At 44.5% G+C, this 24,107-nt stretch overlaps 1 protein-coding gene across 2 annotated transcripts; it reads right to left on the bottom strand.

The window, feature by feature from the left end:
• Positions 1 to 6,779: 6,779 nt before the first annotated feature.
• On the bottom strand, positions 6,780 to 10,309 carry LOC120712418 (L-type lectin-domain containing receptor kinase IX.1-like). 2 transcript variants are annotated; one of them, XM_039998230.1, is made up of 3 exons: positions 9,917 to 10,309; positions 8,414 to 9,839; positions 6,780 to 7,639 (listed from the first exon to the last, which is right to left on the bottom strand). In XM_039998230.1, exons 1-3 carry the CDS (start codon positions 9,987 to 9,989, stop codon positions 6,907 to 6,909), a joined length of 2,232 nt encoding a protein of 743 aa, XP_039854164.1. In that variant the 5' UTR covers positions 9,990 to 10,309; the 3' UTR covers positions 6,780 to 6,906. The 2 variants fall into 2 exon arrangements, with proteins under 2 accessions (XP_039854164.1, XP_039854233.1); XM_039998299.1 differs by having other exon boundaries at positions 8,414 to 10,309.
• Positions 10,310 to 24,107: the final 13,798 nt, after the last annotated feature.

Below are 24,107 nucleotides of genomic sequence, written 5' to 3'. Positions count from 1 at the left end.
AATATCAAGAATTTTTTGAATAAATTTGCTATTTCTACCACTTAAATTAATTTACACGTGCTTATCGAAAGTAATTCCATTTTGCACTACATGTACCTCCAATAAGATTCAAAAAATTATTGTAGTATTCTATGAAATTACCTCTATTTGCTGACATGTTTCTTCCACGGGTGAAATGCAGCCGTGAAAAATTGTTGCTGGCACTTGACATTGAGCTGTTTTGTGTGGATGACAAGAAGTTCATGGACATGTTTGCTACACCTGGGGCTCTTGACACTATCCAGAACGAGAGCCGGTCTCTTCGCAGAAGTCAAAGGAGCCTAATGTCCTGTCTGGACAAGTTCAAGCACATCTCCCAGGCCCTATTATGATCTTTCCGGAGCTTCTCAGCGCGCATTCATGAGCATGAGCTTAACGAAGCCTGGGGTTGTTTCTATTGCAGCTGCGTATTCTTCGTTAATCCCATTCTCATGTATCCTTTGTAGCGTACCTTGTTGAATTGATCTGTACTGCTATGGTTGGTTGCTTGGCATATAACCAGCAGGCTAGAACCTAACCAGGGATAGCCCAAGCCTGCTCAAGTCAATGCCATGTTTGGTTTGTTCGTCTAAGTCAAGCCTGCATCCGATGGAAATTGTTTGGTTGCTCTGCTTGCTGAATCTGGTCACCTCATCTTGGCTGCGGTGAGCTTAACCGAGTCAAAATTCTTTCACCTGTGCACATACTGCAACGTTGTTATGTGCCAACCGTTCCCCAAAAACTTGGGCCATGGCCACAGATAAGCTCATCGATTTCCTCACTGCAAAAATCCAAGTCAAATTCATCATAACAACAGCAAAAATGGAACACACACACCCCCACCCCTAATCAAGGTCACGAAGACATATTTGGATACTATAGCAGACGCCCATATTCTCATCCAAAACATGCATTGCTGCTTCAAATCTTGTCACTGATGTAGGCAATCTTGAGCGCATTTTTTGTATTTTGGCCCATTATGTGAAAGAATTTCATGTTGGGACACCGGGAACAAAATTGAGATTTTGGACCCCAGGGTCGGCGCCATGAGTCATGGAGTTATATATAAAGGGCCAAAATACAAAAACACAATTTTATTCTTGAGGTCTAAACGTGAAATTATTTTATATAAAGGGCCATAATACCAAAAATACGGCAATCTTGACTTGGACTGAATTCCTCGCTCACGGATAGTCTTGCTTGGATGGATTGTGTTCTTTTTGGTACAGCGTGCCACACTGCGGGGTAATTAGTGGCTGCCGCCGTTTGTGAAAGGAATAGCACGCCCTGCAGCAGGTGCAACGCCCGAAATGACAACGCAAAATCGGGTTCCTCGCTCCTCACCTTGCTTCGCCATTGCAGCACATCACAGCTTCGACACAAGACTACAAGAGAAGAGCACCAGCGCCAAATAATCGATCTCTAGACTCTAGTCAATCGAATCGAGATCCTACAAATTGATCTCAGTCTCCAGGATTGGGCTCTCCATGAGCTGCTTCCGTCGGAGCAGACTGCCGTGGAGCACGATGGGCAGCTCCAACGCGGCTGGCTCCTTGGGGTGTGTGGCCTCGGCTCCTAGTACTGTGTGGTAGTGGAGTGACAGGTCTCGGACTTGACGGAAGGGCGAACGGAAAGAAGGCAACGAGCGCAGAGAGGGAGTGAGCCGAACGGATGATCCGTGCCTATGACATGTGGATTGCGGCGCTACGCGCGGACTTGCTTGGGCGGCAGAGCGAACGAAAAAAGAGTGGGCCAAACCAAAAGAGCGTTGACCAAAAACTTTTCACTTTAGAGATTGTAGAGATAAGGGAAAGCCGGCCAGGAAAGGATTACTGCAACATCGCTATGAATCTATCTATCTATATTATATTAATAAGAGAAGGTTAAAATAAGTCGAAAGAAGCCACCACGTTCGTCGAGAGAGTTTATAAATTCTCACGTTAATCTAAAAAAGAGAAGATTTGCGCCGTTAGATTTTATGAAGATTTAACGGTCTAGATCAACTCAAGAGTCCATATCAAATATAATTAGAATAGCTATTTTCGAATTTAAAAAAAATTAGGACATGACCAAAGAGTTCATGCCGAATATGATAACATGGACATGGATTATATGTTTCCCTTCCCTAATCACACACGTACAGCACCTCCATGCATCCTGTCCTCTACGTCGCTCACATTATTAAATAGATGCAAGCTCAATTTTAGATAATGAGACACCCGGTCTAGATAGATGCAAGCAAATAAATCCAAGAATTAGCAACATAATTATTGATGAAAAGAAGTTCAATCCAATAAAGAACAAGATCTCGATAGGGTTGGACGGTTGGCTAGGCCGCAATCCGCAGATGAGAAAAATCAATTTGGACAAGAAGTAATTAAATTGAGTCATGAGAACTTCGTTTAAGCAGGAAACAACTCGATCCCGCGGATGAGGAGCTCGATTTGAGTGCTGCAGCTTCCATCCTAAGGCTATGTTTAGATTCCAAAAAAAATTAGGACCTGCAGTAATTTCGAATGTTTGACCACTAATTAGAAGTATTAAATGTGGATAACTAATAAAAATCATTCCATAACCCCGAGTGTAATTGTGAGATGAATCTTTTAAGTTTAATTGGACTATGATTAGATAATATTATGCTACAGTAAACAACCTCTAATGACAGATTAATTAGGCTTAATAGATTAATTAGGGTTCTGTCCTTCTACTTTCGGTTGAAAATTGCTACAGTGAATTTCATCTAAATTTTTTCAGCATCTAAACACAACCTAATTTGTTTTATTTGCTATGCGTACAGAAACTGATCAGCCTGACTAGCAATTCGACAAAAATAAGAGGCACGACTTGCATATGCCAGTACTGGGGCCTATGGAATTGTGGTTCAAATATTCGCCCTACATATATCGATCTGCACCATATTAAGTTATTTCAACTTAGGCATTCAGCGGGTTTGTTCTCTGATGCTGTGGAGTGCGCAAAACTATATGTTGAACTATTCAAATAGCAAGAAGCTAGCAGCGCGCATTACGAATAGAAAGGCACCAATGTGGTTGAGCCCGTATCCATAATAGACGAAAGCACGATACCCCCCATGCGCCACGCTGAACCATACACACGTGTGATATTCTTGATGCGTAGACAAAGCGTTAATTTCCATTAATATGAAGAAAAAATTAACCTTTCTAAGTATAATAATTAATTATTTATCTATTATCAAATGTAATAGTGTTAAAGGAGACACAACGTGGTCTAAACTAACTAGAAGAGTTCATGTTGAATTCAATGAAGATGCAATATTCTAAATTACCCAAAGTCCGTATTACCAAAACAGAGCCCGTAGCAAATACAAAGTTCGCATAAGAATCCATATTTCCATTAGTGTCTTGACTTTATACCGTGTTTTAAAATATTACATATTCCATAATCTATACATAACTTGTGTGGGTAAAAGATAAAGAAGGAGCAAAGTAGATCGGATAAAAAACTAGAAAAAGAGAGAAGAGAAAAGAAAGATAGAAAAAATGACAAAAGTGAGGGGGAAAAAGAAAAGATAAATTTTTGGCTTATTCTATTATTATATTACTACTATGTTACTTCATATAAAATTATTTTATTATAAAATCATATTATAAATTGTAGGAGAATAATAAAATTTATTTTTACGGAATCATAAGCTAGGAGCACTTTGCATATTTAACATCTTCCATGTATTCATGAAAAAATAGAAGTAGTTTTACCAAACGTTTTCCAAGCTCCATCTCCATTAGAGAAGTTGCTCCATCAACGGAGCTACAACCGGAGTCGTTTCAGCCATAGCCGAAGTCCTGCCAAACTAGCCCTAAGTTGATAGTCTACAACAAAATAATTCAATCCAGTTGGTGTTGTTTCTCCTCTTCGCTTAGGAAAAAACAACAAGAGACACAATCTAAACTCAGCAAGTGAGTCGAACTAAACAAGGAACTACTCCGTTAGGTGCATCGGAGGTGAAATACACTAATTGATTTCAAATGTGTGGAGAAAAAAGCGGAAGATGGAGAAATCAATCGAAATTGCTCAAGGAAATGAAAGTCAAAAGAAAAGAGTTAGAAACAACAGCGAAGACATGTCTGGAACTATACATCGCCGAGCTGACAAAAGTATGAAGTTGACCAATTATGCAATCAGTCAGATGGGCTAAAAATAAATAAAAAATCTACATAAATGGGGAAATAGCAATAGGTTTCACTGAATAAAAATTAATATATAGATATATAGTAATATAACATGTATATAAGTTTTGTATGGACAAGTGAAATTGAATAAAAAAATAATATATTTTGACCGAAGCCAGCAAAGAGGCCCAATCTTTTTCTAAATATTTTATCATTATTTTTAATTTGCTTCCATAATAAGCAAGACCTAAGTCTACTAGAAGCTACTTAGGTATTCAACTAGGTTTGAGATCTTTTTGCTAAAGAATAATAAAATATTGCAAGGTACAAATCGAGGTCAAACATCTATTCAACGTGACCCAATATTAAATACGATTCTCAAATTGATATTTTGCATATTAAAGTATTAAAATATGCAAACGTGGTATAGAAATAAATGATTGATATAAACTTCTATACATAGAAAGGTACATGTAATATTAAACGAGGGAGAAAGATAGGTAAATAAAATAGCAAATATATCTTTTCTATTAAGATAAAAATACAAAAATAATTCAAAAAAAACTAGCTACCCGTGGCTATAAATTTGGAATTAGAAGAATATAAGGAAATTAGGAATTAACCAAAGAGTTCATGTCGGATACAATTATTAAATATATACAATAATAATTATAAAAATAATAAAATTAGAATTATTAGCATTAGCACTTGATATAAAAGAGTTACTATTAGCAAAATCACTAAATTTAAAATTAAATATATAAGAAAATTAGCAGTTCACCAAAGGGTCCTTATCGAATATAACTAATAAATATATAAGTGCAAGAATTAAAATATAGAAAACAATTAGTAGTTAGTTTGTATAATGATTAAGAATCACTAAATAAATAGTTTAGGTCAAATGCAAATAATAAATCCTAAATTTGAATTATAAACGGGACTACAAGTTCTCAAACATTTCATGTTCAATTAATTAATAAATAGCTAAATTTAGAATTTCAATTAATAAACTTAGTAGTTAATTTGTATATGAATTTTAAACAAAGTGTTAAAAGAAGCCATCACATTCGCCACGACGATTTAAAAATTACCATATTAACTAAAAAAAGAAAAAATTTATGAGTTAGCCACGAAGAACCTTAGCCGAATAGTAGCATATTCTACATAATTGGAAGATAGAAAAGTTGCTAAGAAGTGATTTTGATATGGAGAATGATGAGCGGATGAGAGTCTCTAAACATGAAAAACACATAGATAACTAGCCTAACAAAATTAGAAGCATAGTGATGACTGCATGGTGGTGCATTGATATCATAGCCACGACATAATATTAGCCCTATCACCAAGTTGATGATTGCTCTAACATGGATTGCATTGTCTCTATTACCAAAGCATGACGATCGTCACTAGTGACACCAAGAAAAACTGAGATAGTGATGTTTTGCTATGTAATATTGTCATTTGATGATGACCCAGAGCTAAAAATATTTATAAGAGAAGAAGGCACGATAGATGATAAAACCATTATGGAGCGATGAAGCGAGATGTAGAACAAAGCAACTTGAAAATTGATGTTTGAGATGCACGCACGTTGATAGCAAGCCAAATGTAGTGTTCAAAAGTAATAGCGTGCACCATCAGTGATGCATCTTCGGTTACCATAGTATAGCGGGCAAAGGTTTTTGGAATCATTATGGAGATAACTATACCTAAAATAATATGAGAGCATGCATTATGAGGCTATATCAACGGGTGATTGGAGGATAATGAAAAGAAATTATATTATACTTTTATTGGTATCTAGACTAAACCACTTACCAAAATCTTCTTCTACAAATTTTGGAGTAATTTATTTATCATGCATCATAACTAGAACATTCAAGAAAAATCATACATCACAAGTATTTTTTAAAAGTAATATTGTTGTCAAAATAAAATATATAAATATTTAGTTACTCCAGTAAATACCCAAAAGATGTATTTCTATATAAAGCATTCATTTTTCTAAATTATAATCCAAAAACACACCACAAAATATAATAAAAAATAATGATGTACCTGTGTGTTTGGACCATGATCATTAGAACAAACAATCACAAGGATACAACTAAACAAAACTATTTACATTCAACTTTTCTATTGTAAAAAAATCTAAAAGTTTAGAGGAAAAACTTGTTATCCGCGCAAATTGCGCAGGGCACCTTGCTAGTTATCTTATTATTGGTCAACAAACGGAGTCTTCACGTTCGCTCTCAAAGTCTAAAAATTCTCACATTAATCGAAGGAAAATAGAAAAATAAAAATTACCCACCACTGTCATTACGATAAAAATTAGCCTAAAATACCCCTGTGCCTAATTAAAAGTTACCCACCAATGCCATTATGAAAAATTAAATATAAAATACCATTTAGCTATGTATCAGTTACAAATATATACTATTAATAAAAACTAAAGCTAACAACAATCAATCAAAATAAAATGAAAATAAGAATAATTATCTACATAATATTATTAAATATCAACAAATCAAATTGTTATTATAGGTAGATCATAGTTGAATTGTTTTAATCAACAATAAGATATAATTTACGATAATGAACATGATGATGTATGGTAAAAAAATAGTATAACCATTAAGTAAGGATACAACGACATGTAAATTTTTGAATTTTCAATACTAGCCGCGGACTATATGCCTACTTTAACTAATTACAAGAAAGAATATAATGTAGAAAGTCAAGGTAAATCATGTGAATTTCTTAGCAAAGCTGACGACGATGACTGGGAAGAAGTGTTGGTGGTGTTGCCGGTGGTTGCCGAATATGTACTGCTGTAGGCATCGATGGAGAAAGCGCCATATGCCCGTGTCGGCATGGGAACATTGTCCAACATTGTCTTGTACATGTGCGGCGAGAGGGCCGGAAGCCTCCTGTCCTCGGACTGCAGAACGTGCATAGCTTGCTCGATGGATGGGCGCTCACTGGGGTCAGGATGCGCGCACCAGAGGCCGACCACCAGCACCCGCTCCATACACAGCTCGTCGAGCTCATCGCCACCCCTCAGCCGCTCGTCTGCAGCGTCAAGAGTGGCATTCTGGCCGTAAAGGCCCCACACCCATTTCAGCAGCACGAAGGCCGGTTCTTCCTCCTGCTGCACGACAACCGGAGGCCGGTTGCAGACGATCTCGAGCAGGACGATGCCGAAGCTGTAGACGTCCGAGTAGGTGCTCGGGCGGCGCGTGTTGACGAACTCGGGATCGATGTACCCCGCGGTGCCGAGGACTGCCTTGGTGGTCTGCCAGCCGGCGCCGTGGTCGACCAGCCGTGCCAGACCGAAGTCCCCTAGCTTGGCTCCGTGTGACTCGTCCAGCATGATGTTGCTCGGCTTTATGTCGCCGTGAACGATGCACTGCTCCCACTCCCTGTGGAGATACCGCAACGCCGAGCCCAAGCCAAGGACGATCTGGTACCTGCAAGTGAAGTAAAATTAAGCTGCTAGCTAGGACTGATTACTAGTAACTAGGTCGGGATGCGCACTCCGTTGCGCCGGAACGTCTGGAATGAAAATGAGAGAAAGAAATGAAAAGAAAAGAGGAAAAATTGAAAGGAAATGAAAAGAGAAAAAAGGATAAAAAAATATGAAAACACGCTCAGCCCAGCGCATTAGCGGCCCATCCAAACCCTAAAAATCCCCTCCCTCATCTCCCGTCTCGTTCCGTATACACGCCGCCGCCTCCCACGCCGCCGCCTCCCACCTCCGCCTCCGCATCCTACGCCACCACCGGCGCCCACGCCTCCAAGCCGCCGCGGCCAGTGGAATGACGGCGGAGGACGAGCGCGTGCTCCTCTGCCCAGCGTCCTCCGCTCGACCGCGCCTGTCGCAATGGCGCGCCACCCATCATCGCCTCTCTAGCTCCTTCTGCCTTCCCTCCTCCCAACCCATCTCCCATCGGGGCGAGGCTGAGTCGGGCGAAACCCTAGCCCCTCTCACCTTGCCAGGGCGCGCGGGGAGGGGGGGATAAGGGCGCCGTGGAGGCGGTGGAGGGATTCGGTGGAGAAGGGGGCAGTTGGGCGCACGAGGGGCTCCTGGACTAGGCACAGCGACGTACTAGCTTCTCCAGGACACTTGCCGCGCAGGGGAGCTCCGGTGAAGGGGAGAGGGTTATCGGGCTTGCCCAATAAGAGATAGACTATTGGAGATGCAAGATTAAAGCGGTTATATTAGCTGGGTTTATGTACGCTACCTTTGTGGCCATGTCAAGAACCTATCCCGGCTGTAGAGATGCCTGTCGAGGCTGCCTTGGGCCACCAGCTCGTAGACCAGCATGAGACCGTGGCGACTGTCGCACCAGCCCAACAGCTGCACAAGGTTGCGGTGCTTCAGCCGGCTTATGATCCTCACCTCAGCCTCGAACTCCCTCCTCCCCTGCGCTGACGACTCCGACGAGAACATCTTTATCGCCACGCCACGTTCTTGCCCGGCAACGGCGAGCCGGCCCAGGTAGACGCTCCCGAAGCCGCCACGACCGAGCTTCTTCTCCTCGGCGAAATTGTCGGTGGTGCTGGCCAGCTCGCCGTACGTGTATCGCCTGGGGCCACCAGCGGCCACCCCTCTTTCGAGCTCCGCTCTGTCAAACTGTTCTTCCGAGTCGCTGCTACCACCTTCTTCTTGGCGTCGCCGCCGCACAAGGAAGTAGGTCCCGGCGGCGGCGCACAGCGACAGGAATAGGATCGGCACGAGAACGGACAAAAGTATTCGCAATTTCTTGGGAAGCTGCTTGGAGGTTGCTGTCGTCGTCGTTGCCGTGCTCTCCTTCGGTGCGAGCGTTGAACTGAACGACCAGGTCAGCACCCGGTGCAGCTCGGCGGACAGGCCTGTGGACGCCGAGAAGCCCACGGCGACTTCCTCTGGCAGGTAGCTGCTCAGATCGATGGTCGCGTTGACATGGTACCAACTGCCGTTGATCTGTAGATCCGCAGCTAACAGTTTGGACCCGTTGTGGTAACTGACCGTGGCGGTCATGTCGATATTGGACGTCAGGTTCCCCGCCGGAGATGACGTGCTGGTGGACGCCATGGAGACGATGGAGGAGTTGTCGATGCCCATATGGTCGCCGTTGATGTCAGCAGGCAGACCGTTGGACCAGGTGTCGAACTCGACGGCGACGAACACGAACCGGCTGTCCCCGGTCCAGTTGCTGCCCGCGAGAAGGCCGAGGTTCCCGCCGCCGCTCCCCGGCGGGATCTCGGTTGCCGACGCGTAGGGCGTGAGGAAGAAGGCCATCCCGTCTCCGGTGTTGGGCTGCCTCGGGTCCGGCGTGATCCTGAAAGTGAAGGACGTGGTAAAGCTTGCCAGCAGCATGGCACCGCCACCGCCGGCACGCCAGAGTGGCACCGGCTTGGCGTACGTGGCCCGGCCGATGTTGTCGATGGTGCCCCGATCGATGTCGTTCCCTGTCAGCTCAAGCATGCCATTTGCGATGTACGCTTTCGTGCAGTTGATCTGGACGCCGCAGGCAGACGTCGGCTCCGAGAAGTTGAGGTGGAAGGAGAGCGATGAAGCGCGAGGTACGTGGGTGGAGAAGAAGAAGAAGAAGCAGATCACGAGGAGTGATGGACTCATGAGAGGGATCTTTGTAATTCCTATTCGCGATGGCCACTTTGGCACGCCTGCAGGTTAGCTCGGGAGATTATATACAAGCATAGTTGGAATCGAGGAAGATTGGGGATTTATTACAAGCCGATACCAAAGCACCAGGTAGCTTCCACACGGTGAATCGGAGAAAGAAGAAGCTGATGGATGATGATGCCTCTGCACATGATTGACTCAGCCCTGAGGGCAGGTGATGACGATGGGACGACTGGAGAACGAAACTAACTTACCGGCGAAGGTTCAGTAAAGTGGTTCACATTTTCCCACCTTGACTTGATCAAAACACTTTTTCTTTGCCTATCAGTGTCTCCAATGTGGTTTTCGGCAGCGCCCAGTGCACCAAGATATCAATAGCTCAATAGTGCAGTCCTTAGGCTGACCGCACCGCTGCCACGCTAACCCAATCGGTAAAGGGATGGGGCCCACCGGTGCCAACAAATAATGGATACAGGTCGGCGGTGGACAACTGCTGCCGTGCGGAGACCTCTATCTGTATCTTGAAACCATAGATGAGCAAACGGGCCGCCCGGCCCGGCCCGGCCCGGGCTCGGGCCAGGCCCGGCTCGATCGTGCCGGGCCAAGTTTGGCCCGTCGTGCCACCGTGCCGGGCTGCCCCGGGCTTCGTGCTTGGCCGACGGCCCAGGCCCGACCCATGGGCCTATTTTCGTGCCGGCCCGGCCCAAATGGCTCGACCAAAATGGCGTGCCGGGCTGGCCCAAATAGCCCATAAACATATGAAGATATCAATTTCACAAATGTTTAAAGAATCGTATAAGCTAAATATTATTTCTCAAATATTATTAAGTTCATAAATATTAAAAAAACACATAAGTTACACCTATAAGTTAACTTATTGACAAATGACAAATTATAAGTTCATATATAAATATATAATTATAGTTATATATAAGCTAACGGGCCTCTACCGTGCCTTCCACTAATTGCGGGCCGTGCCGTGCCACCCGACGGGCCTGCCTAGCGGCCCAAGCCCGGCCCGGGACCCGTGCCGTGCCTAGCCCGAGCCCGGTGTCTTCGGGCCCGTGCCGTGCTTGGGCCGTGCCGGGTCGCCCGTGCTTGGGCCGGGCTACCGGGCCTCGGGCCTTCTGCTCATCTATGCTTGAAACCAACCACCGCCGGGTACGCCAGCGCCTTCCTCGCTGTCCTCTTCGTCGGCCTCCTCGCCGTCCTCCTTGCACTGGGGCAATCAGCGCGGCAGGGCGGGGTCCACAGCGGAGGCGGTGGTGCAGCGGAGCGGGCAATGGAGGAGGAGGCGGGCGCGGGAGAGAGCGGAGGCGGAGGCGCCACCGAGAGTGAAGGCGGCCGGGGACGTGGAGGTCGAGGCGGAGCGCGAATAGCGGGGTCGCCGAGGTTGCCGAGGTCGGCGGGGATGGCGGATCGGAGGCGCCGGGTGGGTGTGAAGGCGTCGAGGTGGAGCTGTGGAGGCGGATAGCGTTGGTCCATGCAGCCTGTGCCTGTGGAGGTTCCCTGTAGGGACCTGAAGTCCTGAACGGTAGAAGTGGTCATACAGATGTGCGGTGCGGGTGGTTTCCCTAGGTGCGCGGTGCAGTCAGCCTTAGCTTGTACAAAGACGTACACACAACAGATAGGATCACAATCACAAGTGAATTTAACTGCTATCAAAACAAATAAACTGAAAATTGATGTTTCATACATTACTACAGATATGGCTATCCATGCCAGCTCATCACTGCCGGTTATCTAATTCTGATAGTGATGAAGGTATCACTGCCGGTTATTAACAAGAACCGGCAGTGAATAACCGATAGTGATAGTTAATGTTTTTATCACCGGGCAGTGATGCATCATCACTGCCAGTTCTTAACAATAACTAGCAGTGATCTATCACTGCCGGTTATTAACATAAACCGACAGTGATAGATGACTATTCATTGCCGGTTATTGTTAGTAACCGGCAGTGATGTGTTGAATGAGACATTTCAAACCCACAAATTTTTTGAATCTTTAAAATGATCTTGGATGAAAAAAATAGTCTATATAGAAGTTGTAGATCTCGACCAGATCTACAACTTTGTAGTTGGCAAGATTTTCGTTTGAGATCATTTTGGTAATGATATTTGCATTTCAAATTTCAAAACTTTGAAATGACATCTGATGAAAAAAATAAGCTATACAAAAGTTGTAGATCTCAACCAGATCTACAACTTTGTAGTTGAAAAGTTTTTAATTTATGGTTGTTATGGCTATGAAATGGGTCATATATGATATTTGAAAGTTATGTTAAAAGGAACCTATCTCACCTCTAGTCATAAGTGAAGTTGCAGCCTGGTGGCGGGGAGGGGTCATGCGAGACCTCAGGTCATGGGTTCTTTACGCAAGTGCTAGTCATATATGATATTTGAAAGTGCGGTGGGGGTCTCCAAAGTAATTCCAAATCTTTTTTTTTCTTTTTTTTTATTTCTATTGACACTGTTTTTTGACACGTGTCAAGAAGGGTGATTTTAATGAAGAGAAGGTGGCTGATTTGGAAGAAGCCGAAAGATGCACAGTACTAGAATCAGCTGATGGAGTCCGTCCGATGGACCAGGAGAATATACTTGGAAGATGCTGATCCGCTAGCCCTAGTGCTCGGCCGATGGAGAGTTGCCGATGAAGTCAGGAAAGGAGAAGAGGACCCGAACTCTACGAAAATCTTGATGATTCAGTTGTAATATTTAAAGTAGTTTATCTTTAGAGAGTCCTTTCATTTTAGTCAAGTAATGTTTACCGTGACCGGCTAGGACTCGATAGCGCTAGGCTATATATATCAGTTGTAAGGGACCGGAAAAACTTGATACACATCCAAACAACAATAATTTACAATTCCTTAGCACTTTTTCGGTGACTTAGCCTTTTTTTTCTTTTTTTGACGAGTTCTTTCAAGTTGACCAAGGACGTATCACATTCGAGTGGCTTGGTTTGCTGGTGAGTTTTTGTTTTACCGAGTATATTTGAGCTTTAGCTACCGGACGCATCGCTATGGTTTCGTTCAAATCTATTCAAAAGTTATCGAGTTTATCTAGGCTTTGACTTCCGGGCGTATCGCTGTCGTCTCGTCTAGATTTATTTATCAATTATCGATATCGGCTAGATTTGTATGTTTTCCTATGCTTTTTGGCCATTATCAGATCGGCTTTAGGTTTTGCAGTAACAACTTTGTTATCTCAAGAGCCGGTTTAGATTTGTTCTTAGTTTATATCATCTGAGTTACACATTCGTAGCTTAGATCTTGTTGTAAACGCGTAATCGGCTATCTCAAGCCGGTTTTGTCGTTTAGTGCATCGGCTGATTCTGCTGACGCGCTTGTTCACTATGCGCTTGCATTTATAATCTTTTCGCCGTCTTCTGTATTGGCAAAGACTGCCGATACACCAGTGTGAGAGACATTCGGAATCCCAGCCGATACGCCCTCGAATTTGACTATATTTTCTCCCTTGTCAATTTCAGATCAAATTGTCTGGCACGCTTGGTTGACTTTCCGGAACTTGGCGAACACTTGCCCTCTGATTCCAGTGTGTTGATTTTTGCGTCAACACATCTTTTGGCACGCCCAGTGGGACCGGAAGCTTCAACATGGTGGACATTACTGATAAATCTGTGGTCAGTGAAGAAAACCAGATTCCTGTTCCTGAAGACAAGCTCAAAGAAGAACAAAAGAAGGAATATGAAGAGCTGGTGGAGAAGTTTAAACGTGAATACTTCAAGTCATACAGCGTCACCAGATCTGGCGAGGTGATCAAGAAATTTGATCTTCCATCTTTCCAGCCATTGACAGAGACTCAACATGAAAACAAGATGATAGATGCAGTTGGCCAAGCTGTAGGACAGGCTTTCATCAAAAGTGCAACAGTCATGGGCAACACGGTGCACAACGCAGTGGTCAAGACTTTTGCTGAAGGCACGTTTTCCGGGTGTATGGGTCCTTGCTATATACAGCCAGATCAGATGCAATATGTCCCCTTGGAAGTGTCTATGGCAGCAGCTCTGTCGGCTCAAAATAGCCAGGCAGGAACGAGCAACAGTCAGGTGCCACCACAGACTACTGCTATAGCATCTGCGGCTACAACAGTCCCTGTCTACACGACCACTTCGCCTATTCCTACAACTATACAGGGTGGATCTGCATCTGGATTCCTCAAAAGATGGGATCCAACGACTGGGTATGGTATGCATCCATATTTCTTTACCACACCAGTCAAAGGACAGTTTACTGCATCGGCTTCTCAGCCGATGATTTCTCAGCCTGATCCATCGGCCACCCAGCTGATGGGTACTCAGCAGGATGCATCAGCACCACCGCCGATGGTCCCACAGTAGCGTCTTGCTATCCTGCTTCAGCCCCAGTCTCCTTCAGAAGTATTGATTTCACAATCTCCTCACCAGAAGGGAGTTTATTGGGTTTTCCACAATCAGGCAACTGGATAGATACGTTGTGCCAGTATACCGTACATGAAATCTACTGATCAACAGTCGGCTAGTCCATCAGTTTCACAGCCGATGATGACTCAACAGACACTCAATCGGGTGCCCTAGCAAGCACAACAGATGCAATCGGCTGGTCAGCCGATGCTGCATACGCCACAATAGCTTGCAATGATGGCCAACGTAGCGAACATGGCTTCTCCTCAGCAGATGCTAGCAGTTGATCAGCAAGTTGATTGGAGTTCAAAAATAACTGAAGTGATGAGGGAGCAGTTTGGCTTTAGACCAAAGCAACAGTCTGTTATGTACAAGACTCCCTATCCTCCGGCTTCTAATCAGATTCCTCTCGCACACAAGTACAAGATGCCTGATTTCACAAAGTTCTCAGGGCAGGGGGAAGTTTCTACAATGGAACATGTGAACAGGTTCCTTCTACAATTGAGAGAAGCGGGCAACCATGATGCACTCAGAGTCTGGTTGTTCTCCTATGCGCTTGCATTTAATATCTTTTCACCGTATTCTGTATCAGCAAATTCTGCCGATACGCCAGTGTGAGAGACATTCGGAATCCCAGCCGATACGCTCTCGAATTTGACTATATTTTCTCCCTTGTCAATTTTAGGTCAAATTGACTGGCACGTTTAGTTGACTTTTTAGAGCTTGGCGAACACTTACCCTCAGATTACAGTGTGTTGATTTTTGCGTCAACAATTTCAATTAGTGTCGTCGAAAGTTTTGAAATGGCAATGATAAGATATCACTGCCGGTTTCCTAACTGGCAGTGATAGGACCTCCTATCACTGTCTAAAACCCTGTGCCGGGTCAAGAACCGGCAGTGATGGGGGTTATGACCCGGCAGTGATGAGTGAATCTGGTGTAGTGATATGTTTTCCTTTGAATGTCCATCCCTGTACTACCCAATTGAATAGCAACGCACACTCCAAATCATCCGCGTAATAATCTTGTTCATAGAAGTATATCACCACCTTGTAACACTTTGTGGTGAATGAAGCGGCATAGGTGACGTATGACATTACAGACATACGTTTCTTGCAATATTTCACTTTGGTGTTGGACTTTCTTAAGGTGTCAAAAAATGTGCATGTGTATTTGTGAGAATTATCTATAAAGTCTTGGACCGTTGTATAATTTCTTCTATTTCGCTGTGTTAAAGATGGAAGTTACTTATATATATGGGCTGCATGAAATATGTTAATCCATTACGCACCATTGTATAATTTCTTCTGTTTCGATGTAACCCTTCATATCCATGTTGGCCGAGTCGTGGATTACCACTCTACTGTCCTTCAGGAAAATTACAAAGCAAAGAAAGTGGTCGCTACATTGGTACAAAATATCTTTGAGGATTAGAACATAAGTGTGTTTTAGAATGTTGCAATAAGGCACCACCTCTCGCTGCTCCTCCACCTTCTCCTCTCCACACCTGCAACCCCTCCACGATATCCACCCTACCTCCTGCCACTCCTCCTCCTCCCGCCGCCAGGGGCGGAGCCACCACTAGGGCGAGCAAGGGCGGCCGCCCTAGGTCCCTGTGGGCGAACTCCACATCATACAGGTAGTCCGCAGCTCCGGCGAGGTCCCATGGCGGAGCGGCGGCGCCCTCCGACGGAGAAGAACGGCTTTCGTCCGTCAGCCTGAGATTGGGGGCGACCTGGCGAGCGTGGGCCGCTGGCCTGGTGCCTGGTGGGCTGCAGCTTGCGCCCTACGGCCCAAAAAAACGCGGGCGTCCTCTTCCAACACCCACCCGCATCGAGCCGCCGCCGCTCAGCGCCTGAACCCCGCGCCCTCCGCTCCTCCCGGCTCCCCCCCTCCACCGCTCGGCGCTCGCGCCCCCGTGCCCCGGTCGCCGCCCCCGGGCCCCGGCCGCAGCCCCCGGTCGCCCGCCGCCGCGGGGATCTGCCTGCAGGGGCGCAGCCGCGCAGGGCAGCAGGGCCAGGCCGCGCCCTCCGCTCCTCCCCGGCTCCCCCCTCCACCGCTCGGCGCTCGCGCCCCCGGGCCCCGGCCGCCGCCCCCGGTCGCCCGCCGCCGCGGCCCGCGGGGATCTGCCTGCAGGGGCGCAGCCGCGCAGGGCAGCAGGGCCAGGCCGCGCCCTCCGCTCCTCCCCGGCTCCCCCCTCCACCGCTCGGCGCTCGCGCCCCCGGGCCCCGGCCGCAGCCCCCGGTCGCCCGCCGCCGCGGGGATCTGCCTGCAGGGGCGCAGGGCAGCAGGGCTAGGGCAGCAGCCCGCCTCCGGCCGGCCTTTCCCCGCCCGCGCAGAGCAGCCGACAGCAGATTCAGGAAGGAGCAGCGGCAAGCCGGCAACGCAGGTGAGCAATCCTTGATTCACTTCAAATTGATTGGTTGTTAGATTGCATAGTTGATTGAGCTTGAGATTGCTTTAGCAATTTTAATTGCAAGGGAAAATACTGGATCAAGTCATGTTTTATGCCTTTTTCAAGCTGATGATAGAGGACTGCTTGCTGCTGTTCGTTAAATCTTCATTTTTTAGTTTACAATATCATGTGACATGTGTAGGCTAACAGTAGAGAAAATATGTGTCTAATCACAGTTTCTAGCATGGTTATATTGATGACGTGAATATCATGTGACTCCATTTGTCTATTGAAACATCTATTATTGATACTTCCATTATTAAAAGGTAACATCTTGATTCTTGTTGGTTGTTCTACCATTTTTGCTCAAAACATGCAAGCTATCGTTAGTAGCAAAAATTTTAGAGTATGAGTCCGCCCTAGGTGAATTCTCGGGCTGGCTTCGCCACTGCCCGCCGCTGCCCATCCTCATCGGCACAGTGGCCTTGTGGGCGTGCGGCAAGTCACAGTGGCCCAATGTGGTTGGTGTTCGCGTCTCAGCGTAGCCAGTGCGAGCGGCTCAGCACGGCTGAAAGCAGCCCCGCGCGGCGGCTAGTGCTGGCAGGTGGGCGCAGGTGGTGGCGCAGCAGCCAGCGCTAGTACACAAGCAGTGGCTACATATATTTTTTATTTTTTATTCAACAATAGAACCAGTTTTCAAACAGGTAGTGGTAGCTTTGGACCTCTAGAACCACATGCGTTCTACAGGTAGTAGTGTTGGGTCGACGATGGGCTGCTATCCTCGGTCGTGTAGATCCTTACCTTTTGGTGGAATCTGTCTAGCTCACTGAAGTCTTACACTTCACATGTTCCTATTTTCAGTAAGCTAACTAGAACATTGCGTGGCATTGCCGCGCAGAAATATGCCCTCCAGTTCAGGTTTATTTTAAAAAATTGAACTGCAAAAAGTCCGGGGGAATTTTCGTAAAATTGGTAGACTGCGTGGGTTATTTGGTAAATTTGGCGTCGACGGAGTACCGGTCGATTACTGAAAAGTTCAAGGGGTTTTTCATAAAATTGATGGACTTCAGAATCATTTTAACAAAGTCCAGGGTTTTTTTTTATAAAATTCACGGAGTACTACATGATTACTAAAAGTTCAGGGTTTTTTTGTAAAGTAAGGCTCCACAAAGTCCGAGGAGTTTTCCATTAAATTGATGGACTCCGTGTTCATTTTAATAAAGCTCGGGGGTTTTGTTTTTTTTTTGTAAAATTTACGTCCCTATCTATTTTTGGCCGTCGGATCGCGATCCGACGGCCGATGTTTTCCGGCCTACGTGGCCCATCTCCCTGGCCAGGACCACGACGCGGTTTCAGTATTGAAAGATATTACTTTCAATCAATTGTAAGGTGCCCTTGATAGTGAGACGTTTGTGGTGGTAAGTCTATATATATTAGTAACACATACCAGTTCACAAATAATGACTCATGTATTCTTAAAAAATATCACTATGTAAAAAACACCCTAAGGTGACGCGTCACCTTTGTGCATTGTTGCTGCGCGTCACCACTATTGCACGGGTGACACGCGAAGATGATGCACGTCACTTTTGACCCCTTGAAGGTCTCCCTAAAACGTTGCCCATCACCTTTGCTATGACATAGGTGACGGGCAACATCAAATCCCCATATAGGTGACGGGCTTTGATGTTACCCGTCAGCTTTGACTTGACGGGCAACATCAAGGCACATCATCTTTGTGACTTTTTATAATAATTGAACACACAATTTTTGAAAAAATTAAATGGTCTTTATTAAAAAATAGTCTATACAAAAGTCTTATATCTCAACTAGATGTACAACTTTGTAGTTAAAACTGTTTTCAGTTGAGGTTGTTTTGGCACCAAATACATAGTTTAAGTTTTGAATTTCAAAATTTCAAAATGTTCAAATGACCTCAGATGGGAAAAAGGTATATATAAAAGTTGTAGTTCCTAGTCAGATCTATAACTTTGTAGTTGAAAAAGATTCTATAACTTTGTAGATGAAAATATTTTCATTTGAGATCATTATAGCAGTAAAATGAGTTACATAAGACATTTGAAAATGATGATAAAGGGAAAATATCTTATTACTAGTCACATGTGATGGTGTAGCCTAGTAGTGGCTGGGGGGGTTACACCCGAGGCTAAGGTTGTGGGTTCGAATCCTGGAAATGGTGTGAAAAATCGCACGCACGCATATACACGCGACTTGCGACACGATTGAGGTGGGAAAAAAGAAAAAATTTAAAAAATTTATTCACACTGAAAATATTTTTTAACACACAAATGAATGATGCCGTCGCTTTTGAGTAGTCATTAGTAATGCTGTATAAGTGACGGACGCGATGGCGCGATGCCTGTCGCCTTAGCGTAATGATGCCCGTTTCTATAGAGCGTTTTTTTTTTGCAATGTGTATAATGGTAATTTGAAATGAGTTTTGTTCGTTTCATATACACATGCAAACAGATAAGTATATATCAACTATATAAACAAAGGTGTTTTGAAGTTAACAACAAATGAAACACAGTTAATTATAAGAATGATCCAAGCAAAGAGATGACGTGCCACAAATGGATAGGGATCATGGCTGGACCAGCTCTTAGCAATGCCATTGTACCTAAACAAGGATTAATCAACACTCTTTGGCACACGAACTGAACTAATTTAATTTCTACCCAATTTTACAATTTTATAATATCATAATTTGTACCTAATTTCATAATAACACCATATCATTAAGGTACTGAGCAACTGACTGACATTGCACGTATGACTCTCATAACTTTCACATTTATAGTTGAAATCAGATGCAAGCCCTTTGCATCATCATCATCATCATCATCATTATTATGTGCAACACATCCAAGAAGCAGAATAACACATATATCGCCAATAATAATTAAATAGACCTTCCAAGATATAGTAATATCACAAAATGCGCAGGCGGACTGGTTATTAATTACAGGACATCCAACATGTGCAGCTATAGATACTACTACATGATTAGTAATAGATAAATCTTTCCATGATATATCTGTAACATAGAGGATTGGTGTCCCTTCATGCTCTTGTTGAATTGCACTTAGACTAATCTCAATGAAGGTTTCATTTTCATCAAATCAGATGGCACTTAAGGAAATTCGATAATCTGGTAATAGATTTATGGAGAGAGATAGATGAGAGATGTTTTATCTAGACAAAAATACAAAATTAGGTGCCAATTGTTTCCAAAACATGGAAATTGTTCCGGAGTACTAGTATTGGTCACAAAAATTTCATTTCATCTAGCTAGCGATTCCCCCAATCACGTGTCATGCGCAAATGCAATCAACCTATGAAACAATAAAATAACACTATTTATTGCAATGGACTGTTTAATGATATGTGAAAGCAAAAAAAATATAACTCATACTAGGATACACATTTGTCTATTTGTGTAATCTATTAATGCACAACTGCTAACACGCACCTATGGACAGTGATGCAACTACTATTAATTAGTGGGAATCCTAAACAATGCATCAACATATCTAGGTAAACATGCATGCTAGAATTAATAATCCTCCAATTCAATATTCCATGACATGCATGCAGCACTATACTTTGAAGCAGTTTATTGAACAAAAGTATGTCGATGAGTTGATCGATCATTATAAATAGATTGCTATAGTAGTCCGATCCCTAACTCTAATATAGAATCCATATAGCTAATCCTAATGGAAAAACAATGGCAGCACAGCCGATGGCCTCCATCATCCCTGTAGTCATGCTCTTCTTTGTTGCTGTTGCCACCATCCATGTAGATGGTGGCAATAGCAGCGAGAATGATGGTACTGGCAAGGGAAACATCATTCTCAAGTCCGAGGTCAAGGGAGACCTAGTGATGGATGCCTGCAAGAACCTGTCGAGAGACATGTTCCTCCGCAACTCCAAAATACACTTTGATGAGGAGACCTGCATATCGGTGCTACGTTCAGACAACCGGAGCAAAGTAGCGAAGGACCATGGTGATCTGGTCCTTGTGGCCTTAGATCTTCTTGACCGACGAAGCAACGAGGTGGCATTGAAAGTGGACAGCATCCTTGGTGGTCTCAAGGTTCGCAACTGGACGGAGCGTGTATTACGCTTCAGCTCCGCTGATTATGGTCCGCACGCTCCCTGTGTGCCGTGACATTTTTGCAGAGTTGAAGCCATTGGGAAAGCACGTTGGGTATTTTAGCAAGCTGAATACAACGGATTGCGTTGATAGTTCGGGCCAGGCAGCCAACCACTGCTACCAGTGGCTGGTGAAGAAGAATTACAATCAGATGGAGGAATTTCAAAACATTGTCATGCACAACAATCTCACCTGGGGCCTCATGGAGATAGCATTAGATTATCAGGATAATTTGAAGTGGTAGATCGATTGATTTGTTCATCATCAATTCGTAATCAGCCACTAACTAGTGGAATGCATCAACAATTTTATATAATAACAAGATTTAATATATCCACACATCACTGATATCCACACATCACTGTTGTCTACTAGGTTGCTGATGCTATTGATGCTGTAGTATTACCCGGTATGATGGCTCTCTACTGAGACTTGTCACTGATGAGTCCCTATCAACAATGCATACTAGGCCGAATTTAATCTGCCATACTTTCGCTATTGTGTGATGATAATGAAAGATATATGGTTCAATTAATCAAGATTATTAATTACCATCTCAACCTTCCCACCGATAGCAGGCTAAGTAAAACCAACCCAACTAAGGAATACATGGGAATAATCTAGTCAACTCCTATATATATATATATATGGATTCAAATTGACACAAACATGCAATTTTGTAAAACATTCAAATAAATAAAAATAAATTAGGAGCAATATGTCCAAGGACACTTGCCATCAACAGCATCAGCTTCAGGAAACTCACATTCTTCTTCCTAGAGAGCCATGAATTGATCCTTGACTACTGGTGGCAACCAACCAAACAACACATACATGACGCACAATTAGACACATAAAAAATAAACAAACAAGTAAAAAACCATACTGAAGAACTAAATAGAACCTCCGTGGAGCTAGGACTCCTCAAGACGATCGCGTGGATATAAAATTTACCGAAAACGGAGCTATGATTCAAAAGATATGGATGAAACAAGATAGAAGACCTAATACAGAAATAACTGATGCTTCCACGGGCTAGCTTGCAAGATCTCCGATACTCAAAGAATAGTAGTAAAAAAACATATAACTTCAGGGGCTAAAATGTAAAACATCTTTGCAAGAATTATAACTAAAAAATAAAAAATATTATGACATCATGCTGACATCAGCACTGCTAGAGCTCTCAGCTCCCTGGAGACTGCGAGCAATGGCGGTAGCGACGACTGGCTTCGCTCGAGGCAGCAGGGCTTTGTGTGCAGCTACGGTCAGTGGTGCGGCCGCTCAGCGGCTGGCATGTTGTCGCATCATGCGGAGGCGCGATGCGCGGGCCCGGATGTGCTGCCAGGACATGGACACAACGATTTTCAAATGCATTGTCAAATGCATTTTCCAAACAAGAACACCTAATGCACTCTAATCCGCATGAACGCAACATTCATTTTTTGGTTTAGAAAATATATTTTTTTGGAACAAGGAGTTTGAACTTTGAATTTTAAACTACAAGTCGGTATATCTGCGCAACACACATGCGGAGCGTATCTTCAGTTTGGTTTGTTCTCGTACTTTCGTTACCCGTAGCTTGTTCTTTTGTTCTGCAAAAAGCAGAATTGTGCAGAATAGTGCGCATTTAAATGTCACCATCTTGTTGAGCTATTAATTGTTCCAGCACTTAGGTATGTAGTAGACCTCACATTCACCTGGAAATTGGCCATGCTGCACAAATCCTCATGTAGACATGTTTTTCAACATTTTTTTAGCAGCATCTGAAACACAATACATTGCAAATGGGCCCACCTGTCAGTGGGAGAGGAGTGGGCTTCGGTGATATCTCTAATCCTAGCCAGCCTGCTTTGATGGTCAGATTGATAATTTCGACCTATAAGAGGCTGACTCAGATTAAGGTGTGGTCTCTATGAAATTGCTAGCATTGCTCCTACACCGGGCACTACTAATGTGCCGGTTGCCATACCGGCAGTGGCCAAACGTAGTGATGCCTCAAGGCATTGCTACCGGGCACTAATGAGCTTAAATTAAATCATTATGAACACCCGAAATCGAATAATTCTAAACGAACTAAACCAAAAGTGAAAAAAAAAGAATGGTCATTCTGCTAACCTCGAAGCACTTTAGAGTAAGAAATTGAAAGATTTGTGAATAAAATTGGCAAGCTGGAAACTTTGTTTGTAATTACGCTTCGTATCTTTTTTTCTTTGGGCATGTGGCCTTGTAATTAAGTACTCTTATAAAAAATTGAAAATTGCAGTAGGGGCGTTCCCTACTGTCGAAGTCAAACAGCCCCCCCCCCCCCCCCCCCCCCCCCCCCCGAAATTGCCTAGAACAAAGCTGGCAGTGAAGAGGACAAGAATTTAGCAGACAATAGAAACAAATTAAAACAGTACACCAATCATTGAAAACAGATATAAAAGACTTAAAAACTAGTTCTACATGTTACAATGATCAAAACGGTGCTAAAAACGCCTACGACAGACTTAAAACGGTGAACATACGCTAAAAACGGTTGTGTAGGGACTTATTTGCGAGAAAAACTACTAAAACGCGTTAAACAGAAAGAAAATAGGGGCTAAGACGTAATTTTATATAAAACACGAGAGCTAATGCGCAAAAGCACCAGCCATGAACGGCAGGTTCTATAAAGGTAAAGCTTAGGGTGTTTTCTACAAAAACAAGGACTAAATAAAAATACTTTCGGACGGTGTTTTCTGTTAAATGGTCAAGGTTGACCAGCAGCTTGGGTCCTGACTGGGGCTAAATTGGTTCTGTGTTGTTGGATGACAATCGGACGGTGCTCAGACATCGGGGCGAGCGTTGGAGCGGTGGCGGATCGCCGGCAAGCGGCGGAGGGACGCCGAAGCAGTGCCGAATCGGCGATCCCATGCACTAAAAATTGCACGGGTGGGTGCTATAGCACCAGCGCGCAGTGGGGAAACCGATTAGGCACCTTTGGGTGCCGAAGGGAGGCCGAAGGCGGTGGTCGATAACGACCGGCGGCGGCGCTCCGATGAGCATGGGGAAGCTCATCCCGGCACGGAATCGGGGCAAAACGGAGGGGATTCGGACCGTGGGTCAACAGGGAAGTTAAGACAGTGGTTCGGGAGATCGACGGTGATGGTTCGGGAGATCGACGGCGGCACAGGGAGCTCGAGTGGCGGCGGCGGCGCAGAGAGCTCGAGCGGTGGCGGTGGAGCACTTGCGTGTGCAGCGCGGGGCTAGGGCGAAAAAGCAAAAGGCAGCAGCTAGCGTGCGGGGCTTCACGGGAAGAGAAAAAACAGGCACGGGACCGAGACAGCCACGCCTCGGCGTGCGAGCCGTGGG

Source organism: Panicum virgatum, chromosome 1K (assembly GCF_016808335.1).
Source record: "Panicum virgatum strain AP13 chromosome 1K, P.virgatum_v5, whole genome shotgun sequence".
Classification (NCBI taxonomy): Eukaryota; Viridiplantae; Streptophyta; class Magnoliopsida; order Poales; family Poaceae; genus Panicum; species Panicum virgatum.
This window is presented reverse-complemented; position numbering and strand designations above follow the sequence as displayed.

Bases quoted from the DNA above. Each gene is read 5' to 3' on its own strand.
- LOC120712418 (XM_039998230.1), bottom strand. From the start codon at position 9,989: ATGTGCAGAGGCATCATCATCCATCAGCTTCTTCTTTCTCCGATTCAC. The intron at 9,840-9,916 runs GTATCGGCTTGT...GCTAACCTGCAG, and splicing joins GGAAGCTACCTGGTGCTTTG to GCGTGCCAAAGTGGCCATCG. The intron at 7,640-8,413 runs GTAGCGTACATA...CTTCACTTGCAG, and splicing joins TTCTTGACATGGCCACAAAG to GTACCAGATCGTCCTTGGCT.